General features: G+C 48.0%; 1 protein-coding gene across 2 annotated transcripts in view; it reads right to left on the minus strand.

The window, feature by feature from the left end:
- LOC137528092 (major histocompatibility complex class I-related gene protein-like) overlaps positions 1-19,191 on the minus strand; it is a 94,407-nt gene that overhangs the window by 10,114 nt on the left and 65,102 nt on the right. The window contains exons 5-6 of one of the 2 annotated variants that reach the window (XM_068249355.1): positions 15,192-15,287; positions 5,685-5,714 (exon numbers count right to left, since the gene is read on the minus strand). In XM_068249355.1, the coding sequence (XP_068105456.1) occupies positions 5,685-5,714; positions 15,192-15,287 (126 nt within the window). The remainder of the gene's footprint in view (positions 1-5,684; positions 5,715-15,191; positions 15,288-19,191) is intronic. The other variant, XM_068249356.1, reaches the window with a different exon arrangement.

Here is a 19,191-nt window from a genome sequence, read left to right on the forward strand (position 1 = left end):
TCCCCCCACTCCACAGAGGCACCAGTCCTCCCAGCATGCCCACCCCCACTCCACAGAGGCCCCACTGCGTCTAGCATGTCCCCCCGCTCCACAGAGGCACCAGTCCTCCCAGCATGCCCACCCCCACTCCATAGAGGCACCACTGCTCCCAGCATGCCCCCCCCCCCACTCCATAGAGGCACCACTGCTCCCAGCATGCCCCCCTTCCCCACTCCATAGAGACACCAGTGCTCCCAGCATACCCACCCCCACTCCATAGAGGCACCACTGCTCCCAGCATGTCCCCCCACTCCACAGAGGCACCAGTCCTCCCAGCATGCCCACCCCCACTCCACAGAGGCACCACTGCTCCCAGCATGCCCCCCTCCCCACTCCACAGAGGCACCAGTCCTCCCAGCATGCCCACCCCTACTCCATAGAGGCACCATTGCTCCCAGCATGCCCCCCCTCTCCACTCCAGAGGCACCAGTGCTCCCAGCATACCCACCCCCACTCCACAGAGGCACCACTGCTCCCAGCATGTCCCCCCATTACACAGAGGCACCACTGCTCCCAGCATGTCCCCCCACTCCACAGAGGCACCATTGCTCCCAGCATGTCCCCCCCACTCCACAGAGGCACCACTGCTCCCAGTATGTCCCCCCACTCCACAGAGGCACCAGTCCTCCCAGCATGCCCACCCCCACTCCATAGAGGCACCACTACTCCCAGCATGCCCCCACTCCATAGAGGCACCAGTGGTTCCAGCATACCCACCCCCACTCCATAGAGGCACCACTGCTCCCAGCATGCCCCCCTCCCCACATCATACAGGCACCAGTGGTTCCAGCATGCCCCCCACTCCATAGCGGCACCACTGCTACCAGCATGTCCACCCCCCCCCCCCCCCCTTGTAGAGGTACCCTTGCACCCAGCATGCTCCTCCTCTCCAAAGAGGTACCACTCCTCCCATCATGCTTCACCCTTCACTCCATAGAGGCACCACTGTGCTCCCCCCCCCCCCCAATAGAGGTACTGCAGTTCCAAGCATGCTCCTCCTCCATGTAGTATTGGCATGTCCCCTAGAGCTGACTGGCGTAGCCCCCTGGTCTCAATTCACATTGTAGGAGGTCTGGCAGCCAGCTCCGGGGCCCTGGGGGACAACACAATACTATAAGGAGACGGAGGGGCATGCTAGGAACTGTGGTGCCTCTGGAAGGGGAGGAGCATGCTGGGAGCTGTAGTGCCTATGTGGACGGGGGGCCTATGATGAGAACGGTAATGCCTTTATGGAGGGGTAGGGGCATGCTGGGAGTTGTGGTACTTCTATAGAGGAGGGGGCATGCTGGAAGCTAAAGTGTCTCTATAGAGGGGGGCATGCTGGGGGCTGTTTGCAGTTTGCCCCTATGGAGACACTGACCCTGGCTAGACCATTTATTCTTACCCTACCCTGGCAGATACCCCTTAGTAGTGGGGAGCCTCTGGACATTCTCTAGAGCCATACCTCCCCTATACCCCACTATTCTAGTGCTGTATCCCTCTCTGGACGAATAGGTATCTTCAGTACACAAGCGAGACCGTATCTGTACTGGGCATGTGCAAATAAGGTTCGCACATGCCCAGCAAAATGAAATGCATGGAGGAAAACAGCTACGTGCCTTAGTTCTACTGGGCATGCACCAAACTCACTTACGCATACCCAGTGTGGACATACTTGTCCTCAGCCACGCTTGCACAATAAAGAAACCTATTCGATCAGAGAGGGACCCACTGCTAAATGGTGGGATATAAGAGGGGGGTTATTGTGTTTTGCATTTGTGTATTGATATGGTTGGGGGGGGGGGGCGGCTGGTGGCAATGGGCCTAGGGCGGTAAAAAGTACAAATCCGGCCCTGTGTGTATGCGTCTCAGTGTTATGAGATGCTTATTTAGCTCTGCGACTTCTGCCTCTAACTGAGCAACACGCACACACCCAGGGCAACAGTAAACACCCTCAATCCACTGATCAAGGCATGCATACATGTTGCAGGATGTACACTGTACTGCATAGTCCAACATGATGACTATTGTGTGGGGAAAAGTTATTTAAAGTAAACTGTGGTGGTTAAAAATGAACGGAAGAGTGAGTGTAGCTGGGGAGGAGGAAAGGGAGAGTAAGTGAAGTTGGGGAGTGAGTGAAGTTGGGGTGGAGGAGGGGAGTAGGGGGAGGGGTGGAGAAGGGGGAGGGGCGGAGGGGAGTGAGTGAAGCTGGGGAGGAGTCCTCAAAACTTAAAGACTACACCACAACATGCCTAGCACATTCTAACCAATTTTTTTTTTAGTCCTTACCTGCTTCCTCTTGCCTCTCTCTTTGTGCCTGTGTTCTAACTCCTGTTTTTAACCTTCCTGGCGGTAAGCCCGAGCTGAGCTCGGGCTATGCCGCACAGGAGGATATCTCAGCCCCTGGTGGGGCGATTTGCCCCATTTAAAGTGCTGTACGCACAGCTAGCACTTTGGTAGCCGCGCGTACAGCTTGATCGCCGCCGCTCTGCAGCGATTGCCCGCACGCAGCGGCGGAAGAGGGCCCCCCCCCCCGCCAGAGCCCTGCGCTGCCCGGACCAATGAGTTCCATGCCGCGCTATGGGCTGGATCGGAGGCATCTGACGTCCATGACGTCATTCCGATCGTCGCCATGGCGACAGGAGAAGCCAAACAGGGGAACGCGTTATACACGCGTTCTCCTGTTTGCTATTGATGCCGGCGACGATCGCACTAGAGGGACAAATGCGCCTACCAGTCTGGTAGCTTTACATGAAACAAAAATAAAAAAAAAAAATGGATTTCTGCCTATTTGGCAGAATAAATGAACCGCCAGGAGGGTTAACACCTATGCCACTTGTGTCAAAGCCACTTAGTGAGCAAGCTCAGGTACTGAGTCCTGAAGCTGTCCAAATACCTCCTGTTACAGCTAATCCCTCCCCCTAGCTAATTGCCTGCCTGCTGCTAAGCAAACTAGAGGGAAAAAGAAAAAAAATGTACTTTTAAAAACTGACACTTGCTGCTGGATATCAGATGAACCGCAATGCACAAGCCACCAGATATCACAGCAGCAAAACACAATTTACAAACAACAGCAATATATTATATTGTGGCCAGTCATCTCTCTACTCCAGTTATTCAGACACACACCCATCATGCAGAGTGCTGTTCTATTTACCTGATCCATGTTACCCATTCCATTTCATATCATGTGATCAGGAGGCAGAGGATAGCAGCATAGAGTGTGTGGTTCCTGGAAGGAAGATGGGACCTGATGCAGTTTGGTTCAGGTGTGTATCACAGCTCTCCCTGCATTACTCTGCCAGGAGGGGATTGAGGAGGAGCTCCCATAGCACTCCCCTACGGTCGTGGATGCTATAGTTACATCACTGTGTTTCACCGTCCCAACAATGACTGAATTATTTTGGTTTATTTTTTCGCATTCCTAGCTGTAATGATCGGTGGTGCTCTGCTGGTCAGAGTGAGCTCAACAGACTAGGTAACAATATACATATAAAGTACAGCAATATGTCAGTATTTTGAGAAAGGTGTGATCATCACACGTGTTTGAGTGCACAGAAGTTCAGGAGTACTCCTATGTGATAACCCCTGGCTGTAAGGAATATCACAAGTAAGTGATAGCCCTTGGCTGTGGGGTCTATCGCTTATAACAAGAGTGGTCTTTCAGGCAAGGTCAGTAACAGATCGGTCAAAAGTCGGAACTAAATCAGCAATCAGAGTCGTAGTCAGAGTATAGCCAAGGTTAGCAACGATCTGATATGCAGAGGTACAGAATCAGAGAGCGAGAGCAGAATTGAGGTCGGCAACTAGACAGAAGACTGAGTACAGAATCGTGAGGCAAAAGGATAAACAGAGTTCAGGCAAGGTTCATACACATAGAGGCAATGATATCAATTATGATTATAGCTATCAAACAATTCCTATCTTGTGTGAAATCCCCGGTTTCCTCCCGGATCAAAGCACACCGGAACTATCTAAGGTCTGAGAGCTTAACCGCAAAGTTTCAGCAACAGCAGACGATGCACTGACTGCTACGGTCTTAAATACACATGGTGTACCTGCGGCTCCACCCACTAGCCTCAGCCAATGAAATAGCGAAGGATCAGACTGACCCTCCTCCTCAGCGCATAAAGGTCCTGTCTCTGTGTGTGCCCTTCTGTTCTGATGTGACCTGGAGAGACCTGACCTGGTGTGACGCGATGCCGAGGAGGCGGCGGCGGCGGCATCCGCCGTGACGTCAGATGCGAGAGCGGCAGCCGCGCCGCTCTCCGCTGCGGAGGTAATTTTCCTACTACTGACACTAGCCATCTATACATAGTAATGCTTGCATGTCTTCTCTTCAGCCCCACCACACTGTGAATGTCACACTTATGGTGCTCGAATGAAAGTTGAAAATAATCCTTTTTTTAACAAGGAAAATTAACGATTATCCCATTTTTTCAATAAAAATCTAATGTTGGAAAAATAGTTATATTCGATCTAATGGAATAATCAAACAAAATTATCTAATAAAGAAATTGAAAAGATTGTACCATGTGTGGCCACCATCAGGGCCGGCGCTACAATTAAGGCAAGTGGGGCAATTGCCCCCAGGCCCCAGAGTCCACAGGGGCCCCACAGCATCTATTAAAAATGTGATTTGGATGGCTGCCATGTCCCACATTCTGTGTGGTGCTGGTGGTGGAGGAGTGGAAGCAGACACAGGAAGATTTTGGGGCCCTCCCTGAGCCCCCCCCCCCCCCCCCCGCCCTCATATGCACAGCAGCGTGCAGTGCAACTCACCAGTCAGCGTAGCGTAGGAAGTTCATAAAGTCTTAGCCAATTTACACAGAACAGCATCTTCTCTCTGCTGCCCTCTAGTGGCGCCTCTCAGTACAGCACCGCTGGAAGAGTCAGAGAGGAGATGCTGTGATTGTGGGAAGTGGAGAAGACTTTCTGAACTTCCCAGCGATGCTGACAGGTGAGTTGTACCCTCAGGCCTCAGCCCTTCTCCTGTTGCGCTGCGCATTGCTATGCATATGATTGGGGGGGGGGGGGGAAGAGGCAACCTGATCCTGGTGGCACATCCAGCTGTCTATACTGGGAGGGGGATACCTAATCCAGTCCTGGGGGCTCATCTAGCTACCTATACTGGAGGGGGATTGTACCTAATCTTGGGGGGGACGGACACTATCTATACTGAGGGGGGCTGTCTAATCCTGGGAAGAGGGTAGCATCTAGCTATCTATACTATTATTATTATTATTCCGCAGTGCTGTCTTGTCTTGTTCCTCAGAGGGGCTCACAATCTAATCTCAACCACAGTCGTATGTGTATGTAGGTATCGTGTAGTGTATGTATCGTAGTCTATCGTATCCAATGGTCTAGGGCCAACTTAGAGGGGAGACAATTTACCTATCTGTATATTTTTGGGATGTGGGAGGAAATCAGAGTGCCTGGAGGAAACCCACACAGATACAGGTAGAACATGCAAACTCGGTGAAGATAGTGCACTGTCTGGGATTCAAATCGAAGAACCAGCGCTTCACGGCGAGCATGCTAACCATTACGCCGCCGTGCTGCTCTATAGATGGGGGGAGGGTCAGGGGGGCCCCCAAGTATTGCCCCAGGGCCCCATTGGAGCTAGAACCGGCCCTGGGCACCATTACTCATACTAGGACACTTACTGCTGGTGCTTTGGTAGCCACTTCTTCTTTCTGAAATAAATAGGAGAAAAAAACAAGATAAAAAGTTAAACTCCAAATGTGAAGCATCCAATATCACACCCAATAGTCATAGAGAACATCATTATTTGCATCCTCTTCCCCTGTAAGTCAGGCAATTAGATTAGCTATGAGATGGCCATGATGGATAAACCACGAACAGTCACCTTAGATGGCCAGTGAGGTGATTTATTCTCTCTCTTTTTTTTTTTTTATAACTAGTTTTTCCATAGATGACTCTAAAGGTGGCCACTAACTGTCCAATTTCTAGCGAAAAATCGTTCGAGCGATCAGAAATTCTGATCGGATTGGTTGTAAATAACCTCTGTTGATGGACACAATCGATTATGAACGGGTGAAAAAAATGTCGTCCGAATGAATTTTCGTCGAACCAAAATTTGGTTTTTCTAGTTGGTTGTGATAAATAGGAAGCAAAGATTGGTTCGTTGATGGTGTAGTGAACGATGTATTACAATTTTTCACTTCCGATCAGAATTTCTGATCGCTCGAACGATTTTTCGCTAGAAATTGGATCATTAGTGGCCACCTTAAAGGTGTGTACACACTCTTCATTAGTGTCACCCATCAAGATGGAGCTTGATTGGGATGAGTGCTGCACTGAAGTGGTGTCCTGGCGTACCAGAGTGATACGTAGTGTTGCTATGGGGAGGTGAGGGAGGGGCGATAGCAGGGAGCACAATGAAAAAGCTTGGGGATCGCTGTCACTTAAAGATTAAGCATGCCGCTGTTGTGTTTGATCCTACTGCCTGTAAATTTACACTGCCCCACATGCGCAGTAGGAGCCTATGCTGCCACATTTCCATGTAATTATGCTGCCAGCCTAAACACCCCAAATATCTCCTCTTCCACACCTCTTAAAGGGAAACTATCAATTAACATGTTTTTTTCCAATTGAGATAGGAAATGTTTGGGAAGTGCTGCTAAGTACTGGTGTATACATTTCACTGCTTATCTATTTGATTACTGTTATCTACTTCCTTTCACGTTTTTCTGCAGTCTGCTGAAATTCTGACGGCAGCCTCAGCCATCAGGGGAGGGGGGAAATTCCCTCACAGTATATCTGTTAATCCTGTGTGTGCAGAGAGCACGTTCAGAGACAGGCAGAGCTTTCTCTCACAGAGAGCAGAGGAAATGTATCTTATGTGCAACATAAACATTTGTAATACTGTAGTGTGTGAAACCTGATACCTGTTTTCAAATAATCTGCTTTAATATTACACTTTTCTTAGCAGGTCAGACTGCAGAGACTCTCACCTCTGCAAATGAAACATTCCAAACATAGCTAAAATATACACACAATGAATAACAGCTATTGCCTCTGATATTTAACATGAAAAGTAGGAAAATGTTTACACAGCTGCTTAGAAATTATGTGTACATTGTCATTTTAGAACACTTGGATATTGGTAGTATTCCTTTAAACTCCGCAAATTGCAGCCCACAAGCCCTGCTGGTTCACAAGCTAGGTTTCTAAGGAACCAGTGGAATTTCGGGGGCTGCAATTTGGTACAGAGGTAGTTTGGGGGGGTCCCCTCAACACCCTGAAAATACAAGCAGTGTAGGAGATGTGGCTGTGGAGATATTTTGGGGGATTATATTGAAGTGCCCACTGAGCATGCGTGATACTCAGCTGGGAAGGGAGCTTCCAGGCAGCGCGATCAGACATTACACCGGATCTCTAAATGAGCTCAGACATTCGTCCACACACTGGATTCTTGCTTAAGATGGTCATATTATTTAAAGAGAATCTGAAGCCTACTAAATTACCACTTTTTTATGCAGTCCTTTTCAGTATTAATAGCATATCTGAAACGCCGCTATCCCGTGGCAAAACGAGGCCTTAAAGAGGAACTGTAACGACAAAACGTCCCCTGGGGGGTACTCACCTCGGGTGGGGGAAGCCTCCGGATCCTAATGAGGCTTCCCACGCCGTCCTCCATCCCTCAGGGGTCTCACTGCAGCCCTCCGTGCAGCGGTGACATCAATATTTACCTTCCCGGCTCCTGCGCAGGCGCTCTGACGGCTGTCGGCTCCGAAGTAGGCGGAAATACCCGATCACCGTCGGGTCTGCTCTACTGCGCAGGCGCAAGTTTCCGGCGACTGCGCAGTAGAGCGGACCAGACGGAGATCAGGTATTTCCGTCTATTTCCGTGCCGAAAGCAGCCACAGCGCCCCCTCTCTGGAGCCAGCAAAGGTAACTATTGAATCTACAGTCGGCTCTGTCGCCGGCTGTTCGGAGGGCTGCAGCGAGACCCCCGTGGGACAGAGGACGGCGTGGGAAGCCTCATTAGGATCCGGAGGCTTCCCCCACCCGAGGTGAGTACCCCCCAGGGGAGGTTTTTCATGTTACAGAGTCTCTTTAATCACCCCCAAACACCGGGGAAAAATCCACGACTTTCAAAGTCATGGATTTTGCTGCAGAGCTTTGCACTGTAGCTCTGCCTCCAGTCACATCAATCTCCAGGGATCTCTGCCTCTCCCCCACTCCTAACAGTGAAAGAAAACTGAGAGGAGCGGGGGAGAGGCGGTGATCAGTGGGGTTGATGCGAGGAGAGGCAGAGCTACAGCTCATAGCTCTGCCTCTAACAGGGAGGGGCAACTTGGAGACAGAAATACATATCTGCCCCTGCGAGATAATCCCTTCCCCTTAATAAAGGAAAGGATTAATGATTTACTTGATGATGGTCTTTTCTTCAATCATATCTCCAGAACTGAATGGGAGTATCTAAAGCTCGATACATATAACATACCCACTATATATGTCTTACCCAAACTACATAAGTCGCCTCATAACCCCCCAGGAAGACCCATTATCTCTTCTGTTGGTAGTCCCACTCAACGAGTGGGACAATTCATTGATAAAAAATTGAGTCCCCTGGTCCAGTCCCTGCCCTCCTATGTTCAGGATACCCGTGACGTTTTGGGGGTCCTTGCTGGTCTCGAGCTGCCCCGGGGTCCTTCCTTGTGGGAATCGACGTTGAATCCTTGTACACGTCGATTCCGCATGAGGATGGGCTCCGGGCAATGTCCTTCTTCCTCCGCGAGAGATATCCCTCCGCGGGGGCCCATAATGAGTTCCTCGTCGAATGCATGTGACTGATTCTGACGCAGAATTGCTTCAGCTTCAGCGGCAGATACTTTCGTCAGGTACGCGGTACATCCATGGGGGCGGCGTGTGCCCCAGCCTATGCATGTCTGCATTTGGGATTCTGGGAACGTCGAGATGTATTCCCGAACCCGGATTTTGGGGCGCACGTCGCCCTATGGATTTGATACATAGACGATGTACTGGTGGCGTGGAGTGGTAGTAGCGATGAATTGGATTTATTTATCTCAACCCTTAACTCTAATGAACGCAATATTAAACTTACCTACTCCTATGGCAAAGAGATTTCTTTTTTGGATCTGCGCCTTAGAGTGGAGGGAAATAGAGTGGTGTCCACATCGTTTCGAAAACCTACAGCTGGTAATACTCTACTCCACGCCTCCAGCCATCACCCCTCCCCATTAAAAAGAGGTATCCCCTACGGACAGTTCCTCCGGTTACTGAGGAACTGTTCCGATGACAATGACTTTCGGAGGGAGTCTAGGGACATGTATACACGATTTCGTGAGCGGGGATATACACACCCAGTTCTGCGGCGAGCACTGAAGCGAGCATGGAACTTAGACAGAAGGGATCTCTTGGCCACTCGCGGGGGGAGGTCCGGTGGGGAGGAGGGGGGACATATGTGGCTCGTGACCAGCTATGGCACCCATTGGGAGAGCCTGCGGGAACTGTTGTCCACGTTTTGGCCAATCTTGACGGCCTCAGATGAGATAGCAAAGGTAGTGGGTCCACGCCCACTGCTTACTGCTAAGAGGGCCCCAAATTTGAGGGACAAACTAGTACGTAGTGAGTACAGTGCTAATAATGATACATGGCTACAGAGAGGAGTACCCAACGGGTCTTATAAATGTGGCAAATGTAAACTTTGTCCCTTTATGGAACGTATAAAGACGTTTGAAAACAGTCCCGGAGACGTTAAATACGATATAAGAGCATTCATTAATTGCGACACGACTCGTGTCGTGTATATGATACAGTGTCCCTGTAGGCTCAAATATGTTGGTAAAACTAAAAGAGCATTGAAGGAACGGGTCCTTGAGCATTTTGGGAAGATTAAAGGGGGTAAAGCAATAGGGGGCATCTATGAACACTACAGGGAATGTCATAATAATGATTTAAAAGGTACCCTGGTTAAAGGCATTTATAGGTTGAAAGTATCCACAAGGATGGGGGACTTTGATGAATTATTGTACTGCAAGGAAGCATCATGGATCTTTAAATTAAATACGGTAGCACCATTTAGCTTAAATGCCGAATTGGATTTAACCCCATTTTTGAGGATCCGACGGTATAATTAGTTGTCTGGGATATGTGTGGATCCGCAATGAATGATTGGTGCCATGTAATGGAAGTGCCAACAAATAAAAACAAAACTAAGAATAAAATACATAGATCCAATATTGACTAATCTAACATTATCCTAGGACTGTATAGATGAACACTGTTGATGGATTAGGTACAAACTTGTGGACTTATTGCAGTCATCACGGACCCTGCGCGGCAAAGCGGAACACAGTTATTCATCTGATATTTGGAATAGCTTTCGTTTTATGTCCCCTATCTACGTGGAACTATGGACTCTTGATGTCGCAGTGGCCTTCTTTATGACGGGGTCACGATGTCTGTCTTGTAGGAAAAGTACTGATTTGAAATCAATGCGCCCATATAGGGCCGTCAGCCCATCCCACCGCACGCTGTATAGTGAGTTACGGCGTGAGCGTAGAGAGGAGGCGGGCTCTTTGAACTGTTTTTAATCAGCCTTTGCGTACACAGAAGCCACACCCTGATGAAGCGTCGCAAGTGACGCGAAACGTCGGTGGGCGGAGCCACGCAGCCTGATCCTTCGGCTGTGCTTCCGCATTGGTGAGCACATGGAGTGGCGTCCCGTCACGTTCGCATGCCTTGTGGATGAAGCAGCTAACTAGACTGCCAGGACAGGGCACTCAAATCACTGGGGAGTATAGGCCGAGACGCGGCCTTCCATCCATCAGGTCACCCCACAGTGGCACACGGAATAGGAATACGAGCTTCAGGAGAGCAGGACGGGCGACAGTGACATCACGTGGTGAGACCCATCCTTTATTCCTCACAGACAAACATATGAACTGTATTATCTCCGGGAGAATTAACCTTTGTGAGCTCCTATGTCTACTTACTAATCGGCTGTGGTGGACCACAACAGGAATTTGAACTATTGTCCTTAAGAGGAGGGGGGCCCCCACCATACTCAACTTATACTGCATGGCACCAGTGTGGAAGCGCGGCATGCTTGGGATGTGTGAATGGGTAATTCCTTTATGCATTATCAAGCTGGTATATCTATCATAGTGGCTGATTGATGGCCAAAATGTAGCTTTGCATACGCAATTTTAGTTGTGAATCACATGTGTTTTGTTCCTTTGTGATCATTTGAGTAACTGTATGTCCTTGACATATTTATAATAAATTTTGATACTTTGCATATTAAGGTGGCCTGAGAACCCATATGTGTTCAGATTTTTAGCTCTAACAGGGAGGAGCCCTGCAATTTGCCCCGGGGATTTCAGGGTGATTAAGGCCTTGTTTTGCCACGGCATAGCGGCGTTTCAGCTATGCTATTAATGCTAAAGAGGACTGCATTAAAAAGAGGTATTTTAGCAGACTTCAGACTCTCTTTAATAGCCATTGTTCATGTTTAAAATCAAAGCCAAAAGCTCTGCTTTGCTTTGTGTAAGTTTTAGCTGCTTTGGAATGATCCATTAGCAGAGGTGAGTCTGTTTTATGTGAAATGTGACATCACAGCCAGTGCTGCTAATCTCTAAACATCTTTCACTGTACCTTTCTGAGAAGTGCAGTCTGCCTTGGTATCAGGATTCACACACAATTGCCATACAATGTTACTCATTTAGCATTAGTGATGATTCTAATCTGCTAATTACGGCTATATATAATTACGATTTGGACATTAGATTGATTTAATGTAATACATTTGTAATTGTGCGTAATTTTATTCCAACGTTAGTGTAACGATTGGTGTCAGCACGCAGAAAGAATCTGATTATTGGTGATCTGCAGTATCACCAAGAATGCAGATATATACCTGATTATTGATGATCTGCAGAATCACCAGAATCGTGAGTGTTTGGTGTAACAGTATGACTTTGAGTAACGCACCTGCTGAGCAGGTGATCTTTAGGCAGTGTGGGCAACACTGCTATCAGAGAGCACAGAAACCTACCAGCAGCCTGGGACTCTCCAAGGGGTGGAGTCAGGCTGAAGGTAGGAAGGTCCAGAGCGTGAGTGACACCTGAAGGTGTATGTCACTGAAGACTATCTCTTAAGGGGAGAGATAGCTGTCGAGGTCGGGCAAGCCAGGTCGGCAACACACGGACAGACAAAGTACAAAGACAGAAAGCTGATTCGGTATCCAAGGCAGGCAGGGTTTGGCAATGGAATAACAGATATGCGTGGTACCGAATCAGAAAGCAGAGGAATAGTCAGGAAAGCAATAGGTCATAACAGATACCAAACAATGCCTAGTCTTGGGTGTAAGGTCCGTGGTCTCTACACCCTGGAACTCGTCTGATGTATAACAGAATGATAACACAAGTTCCCTAGTCTTGGGTGTGAGGTCCGTGGTCTCTACACCCTGGAACTGGTCTGATGTATAACAGAATGATAGCACAAATTCCCTAGTCTTGGGTGTGAGGTCCGTGGTCTCTACACCCTGGAACTAGTGTAATGTATAACAGAATGATAACACAAGTTCCCTAGTCTTGGGTGTGAGGTCCGTGGTCTCTACACCCTGGAACTAGTCTAATGTATCACAGAATGATAACACAAGTTCCCTAGTCTTGGGTGTGAGGTCCGTGGTCTCTACACCCTGGAACTAGTCTAATGTATAACAGAATGATAACACAAGTTCCCTAGTCTTGGGTGTGAGGTCCGTGGTCTCTAGACCCTGGAACTAGTCTGAAGTATAACAGAATGATAACAATAGACGTAATCTGGCTCAGTGTGAATTCCCAGGTCCTCCTGGTTCAAACACACTGTAGGATCTGACTAAGGTCTGAGTGCTTCCACGTAGTGTTCGCAATGGCAGACAACTAGTGAGTGGCCAGCAGTAACTATATATAGAGCAGCGCTCTCCGGCGCCACCCCTAAGTGATGAACCAATGGTTACCCGCTCTGAGGTCAGCTGACCAGCCTGGTCAGCTGATCCCTCCTTGGCCACCATAAAGGTTCTGCCTCTCAGCGTATTCCTAAACCTATGTGAACTAACAGACTCACCCACACAAGATGCACGCTGCTGCGTGCAAACCGCCGCGCTGGACGTGGAACCGGCCGCCTCGCTGTCCATACCTGCGGCGGCTTTTCCGCGTTCCTTCAAATTACCAGACGCACGATTCCGTGTGCAAACCGCCGCGCTGGACGCGGAATCAGCCGCCTTGCTGTCAGCACACGCGGCGGCTTTTCCGCGTTCTCTCACAGTTAGCAGTTGATAGCAAAGCCCCTATACATGCTATTGTCACTAAAATTGCTAGGTATGTTAAGGAGAAGAGTGGGAAAATGTCAAAAACATTTTCAAAAAGACTTCTTGTAGTTCTTGAGACAATTTTTTTTGGTCAATGTTTTTTTTTTATTCATTTTGACAGAGATAAACATAAGTGGTACATGTGTATAACCATTCAAATGGATTGAAAAAAAAAAGGTAACAACCATCTAATTCAACTATGAACCTTGGTTAACATCAAAAGGAACAGAAGAAAACTGGGCTATACGTTAGACAAGAGTTAACCCTTAAAAGTATGAGTATGGTTCTAATTCACTCTTGTCCGGGTGGAGTAGGTCAGCTTTACTGATTGGGTATTAGACGAATGATTAATATTTTTATGTGGATAAATTGCAGCGGGGGGAGGGGGGTTGTATTGTTAGGGATCAAGATAATTGGTTTTAAAATGCAAAGGAAAATGGTTTTGGTATTGCCATTTTTCTGAGTTTTAAAACCATTTTCCCTTTGCATTTTTAAAATCTATTTTCTTAAAAACACTGCAAGGACTTGTTCCCACTGTTCTCAACATACGTAACAATTTTGGTAACAATGGCATGTATGGGGGCAGTAAGTCGGCACAAAATTACTAGAAATTGTGAAATTACGGTTCCTGATTACGTTTACAGATGAAATTAATTACGAGTTTTCCCAAAATTTTGTATTACGATTTTGCATTGTAATTGCGAAATATGATGTGACATTATGATGATGTAAAATTTGTGCTGATCACTATTTATCAGACAAGAGATACACAGCTTTCCTTATGCTAAGCATGGTACAAGGGTCTCAATGCGTTCTCCTCAGACACTTCAGCCATCCCTGGGAGACTATGCAAAAGAGCTAATCCCGACGCAGTGTGAACAGGGCCGGATTTGTAGTTTTTACCGCCCAAGGCCCCTATCACCAGCTGCCCCCGCTCCGACAGAATCATTAACTCTCTCTCCCCCCCCCCCCCAACTTGGCAGGGATTAGATTGTGGGCTCCGCCGAGGACAGTTAGTGAAGAGATGGCTGGGATTAGATTATAAACTTATCTGAGGACAGTTAGTGACATGATGGCTGGAATTAGATTGTAAGCTCCTTGGCGAATGGCACATTTGGTGAGTGACAGGCAGCTCAGAGATCACTGTAAGTGTCCGTTCCCTGCCCTTCATCCTCCGAGTGCCAGATCTGGCTGTTGGTAGCTGCAAACTGCTATGTGCAAACTCTGTGTAGCAGACTAAGTGCTACTGCTGACCACTTCCCGCCCCTGCTTTCCTGGTGCCCTAGGCCATGGCTTATGTGGCCTTGCCTGAAATCCGGCCATGAGTGTGAATGAAAGGGAGTTTTTGACAACACTGTTATAACACGAACGGAGAAGATAAGCAGGGAAAGACTTACAGCAGCACTTATGAATATTAAGCTATTGCCAACCCAGCCTTATAAATGTGTTTATTAATAGTTGTTCTTAAAGGCTGGTTCCCGCATGTGCATTGCCGGCTTTAAACAATTGAATGGATATCCCGGAAATGTCGTTCAGTGCCGGTACCGTTGTTGGTGTAAACGCTGTGCTTGATCCTGTCACTAACCATCATCTTGTTCAGTCCTGGAAGCTACATGTAGCTGTTTAGGATTACCTAAATGCCGCACTTCTGTGTCCCCCGCAGGGGTAAAAAACGAGGAATGATGGGAAACGCTGCAGAAGGCTACTAAATACTTTTCTACTCTATCAGAAAAGTGAGAGAGATGCAGCGCTGTTGGTTCAGACGCCTACCTGAATTAGCCCTAAATGAATAATTTCAGAAAAATAAACATCTCATCTGAACTCTTACTCCTGTACACAATGACTCCAGCAGTAACTGCAACAACAGCAACTAGACAGCAGAGGGCAGCAGCAATCACAGCAGATGAGAGGCCATTGTTGGGTTCTGGGAGAGAAACAAACATAACAGGAGACGTGATTACGAATCTGCCAAACCTCATAAAAATGCTATTAAATTTTCATTGAACACATTTATTTATATATAAAATATATTTTAATAGTATTTATGGATGATCTTTTTTATTATTCCAAAGCATTAAAATATTGCACTGTACAGTAAATAATAGAAGGTTCAAATTATACACTTAGGGCCTTGTTTCCACTACACGCAGAATGGTTGCAGAATGGATGCAGAAAAACTGACTCCAATGAATGCCTATGGGAAAATCTGCATTTGAAAAATCACGTTTAGTGAAAACAAGCCCATAGGCTTTCATTGGAGTCAGTTTTTCTGCATCCATTCTGCATCCAATCTGCGTGTACAGAGCCGGGACATGGTCCTCCAGCACACAAGGCTGAGACACTGAATTGCGCCCCTCCATCCCTCCCACCCCAGCTGTCACACACTGGATGCTATGATACTAAGATGTACCCCAGGGCCCCCAACCCCCCCAACTCCTTAATATCTAGTTATCTGGCTTGCAGTCACTGCCATGTATCCCCTTTTCTTATTATTTATCTCTGCTTCAAACACAATAGAGGAATGATAGCTGAGTAAGTATTGTGCCCCCTCCTACATTGCACCCTGAGGCTGGAGCCTCTCTTGCCTCTGCCTCGGCTCGGCCCTGAGTGGAAACAGGCCCTTACATAACTAAGATGCAAAAACAATGAGTAGAAGAGAGGAAGATGAACTGGTAATTTTAAGACTCTATTTGTATTACATTTAGGGAGAGTCTAAGAAGAGGAAGAATGGAGATCCAAAAAGTAGGAGAAGCTGCTAAGAAATCTTGCTGCTGGAATGGAAAGAGTTGATTGTGACAAATGCCTCTCTAAGCACCACCCTGCACAGAGATTCTTCAGCATTCAGGACTACAGTCTGTCGAGGTGTATCATGAACAATGTTATGCAGCCTGACACCCCTTGCCCACACACACACAGATATGATATCTGCTGTCACATGTTCTCTAAGTGGGACGTCGCACTCGCTACCCATGCACCAGCTCTTCATATCGTATCGTTACATTTCACCTTTTCTCTAAGGAAGATTTGTGCCAGCTTCTGCCATGTTCCTGCAGAATGACTAAGAGCTGCAAACACACAATACTTCTATGGTTCCACAGAGTTCCAGAGTGTGAATATATTAAGTTTGCCTAAATCATTTTCTACCATTTTTTAAAAGGAATACATTAGGAAAATAATGCTGAGGTTTCTGCTGGTCGGATGCAGTCCAGTTGTAGTTGCTGCAATGACTAGTGTGTTGGAGTGAGAGTTCCTCTTTATTAGAGTGACCATATTTTTGTGGGTCCAACCTGGGACGGGGAGGGGGGCGTGGGGGGGGGGGGGGGGCGCCGCGGCGAAAAACGGGCGTGGCCATGACGTTGTATGGGCGGTGCTAACGTAATGATGTAACAGCGAGGCATAAGAAAGCAGTGTTTACACCATGATGTGGACAAACGAGACTTTGCATCATGGGTGTGCAGAAACTGTGTGATGCTAATAGTATACCGTAACCACAAAACAGCAAACATAGCCATCTATGACCATTAAATAATAAATGCAGTAACAGTTACCCCGGACACCAGAAAATAAACACAATAGGCAACATGTCAGCACAAAATAACCGCAATGCGGGCAACATGTCAGTACAAAATAAACGCAATGCGGGCAACATGTCAGTACAAAATAAACGCAATGCGGGCAAACATTTCACCAGAAAAGAAACGCAATGCGGGCAAACATTTCACCAGAAAAGAAACGCACTGCGGGCAAACATTTCACCAGAAAAGAAACGCACTGCGGGCAAACATTTCACAAGACAAGAAACGCACTGCGGGCAAACATTTCACCAGAAAAGAAACGCACTGCGGGCAAACATTTCACCAGACAAGAAACGCACTGCGGGCAAACATTTCACCAGACAAGAAACGCACTGCGGGCAAACATTTCACCAGACAAGAAACGCACTGCGGGCAAACATTTCACCAGAAATGAAACGCAATGCGGGCAAACGATTCACCAAAAGATAAACGCAATACAGGCAAACATTTCACCAGGAATGAAACGCAATGCGGGCAAACATTTCACCAGGAATGAAAACATAATGTGGGCAAACATTTCACCACAAATGAAACGCAATGCGGGCAAAGTACACCTGGAAAAAAACCATTTACTCACCTGGCAGAAGTCTTCCTCTGGCACGCTGCTCCGTCCCGGGACCGTCTTGTTCCTCCTGCTCTCTCTGGTCTCCCGCGCTGACAGGGCTACGGCAAGATGGCGCCCGAAGCCCTGTACTGGAGACACAAAAAGGTCTCCAGTACAGGGCTTCGGCAGCCATCTTGCCGTAGCCCTGCTCGCCTGCCGGTGTCGGAACAGACACCGGAAGAGGAGGCTGGAGCGGGGCTGCAGGAAATGAACTGGCACGGCGTCTATAGACGCCGCTGCCAGTTCATTGAGGAGAGAGTGGCCAGAGTCCCGAGGCCGGGACGTCCCGCTGCTGAAAGCGGGACGTTTCCCGGGACCTCATTAAGCCTGGGACAGCCGGCCCCCGAATCCGGGACGCGTCCCGGGCAATCCGGGACGTCTGGTCACTCTATCTTTATGGGCCATATCCTATTCAAGGTGATAAGTAGCTTGCGTCTACTTATCACCTTGCCATTGTGCGAGAATTATCTGCAAATCCTATTGCCGGTTTCCTTCATGCGATGGCCGATCCTTAGGGAGCCTTACTCAGGCGAAAGCCCGAGCGATGCTCCCATGTCCCGGGCAATGGGGAGTGAGGTTTTACACTGTGGGGGTGTCCTTCAGCACTGCTGCCTTGCTCCCCAGAGGTGCATGTGCACCCGCCAAACATCCGCCCCTACTGCATCTGGGGTCTCCTTTAATAAGGAGACTCCCGTTGGTCCGCCGCACATCGCTGAAGCCCCCACAGCTGCGCCGTTCACTCCTGAATAATTTACCTACCTCCGCTAGACATCCGCCGCCTCTCGCTGCAAGTGCCAACGCTGTAATTACTGTACCTCTAATTGTTATTAATGTATCTCGCAGCCCTGGCAAAGCATCCTTGAAGCTCCCGCCAGGGCTCCCGACTGGTCCACAGTCTGGCCCAATGAAATTCGTCCAGACAGTGGACCAATGGGGAGCCCCGGCAGGAGCTTCAAAGATGCTTTGCCGGGGCTCCGAGATACATTATTTAGATTGCAGTGAGAGGCAGCAGATGTCTATGGGCGGTAGGTAAATTACTCTTGGGTGACCGGCGCAGCTGCGGGGGGCCTCAGCAATGTTCGGCAGCCCAGCGGGGAGCTCTAGGGGTCTCCTTATTAAAGGAATCCCCCAGATGCAGCGGTGCAACACATGCATTAGCTGGTTTACACCTGCTCATGCCAGCAGAATGAAATCAGTAATAGGATAGAGTGTAAAGAACTCGCTGGGTGATATCACCCAAACGAGTTCTTTACCGCCCAGGGAGGGGGTACATGTAATTTAACTGCTTCTTGTTTCAGGACGTAGATTATATGTCCTAATTAGTGCTGCAGTAGGTTTCAGGGCGTATAATGTACATCCTGCATTAAAAATAGCTATCCGCCGCACGTGCATGTTCCTGTGTTAAAGAGACACTGAAGCGAAAAAAAAAATATGATATAGTGAATTGGTTGTGTACTATGAATAATTACTAGAAGATTAGCAGCAAAGAAAATATTCTCATACTTTTATTTTCAGGTATATAGTGTTTTTTCTAACATTGCATCATTCTATAATATGTGCAGATTACACAACACTCAGCATTCAAAATGAGTCTTTCAGAGCAGTCTGTGACGTAATGACCTCTCCTCTAGCAGAAAAAAAGTAAACAG

Source organism: Hyperolius riggenbachi, chromosome 8 (assembly GCF_040937935.1).
Source record: "Hyperolius riggenbachi isolate aHypRig1 chromosome 8, aHypRig1.pri, whole genome shotgun sequence".
Taxonomy (NCBI): Eukaryota; Metazoa; Chordata; class Amphibia; order Anura; family Hyperoliidae; genus Hyperolius; species Hyperolius riggenbachi.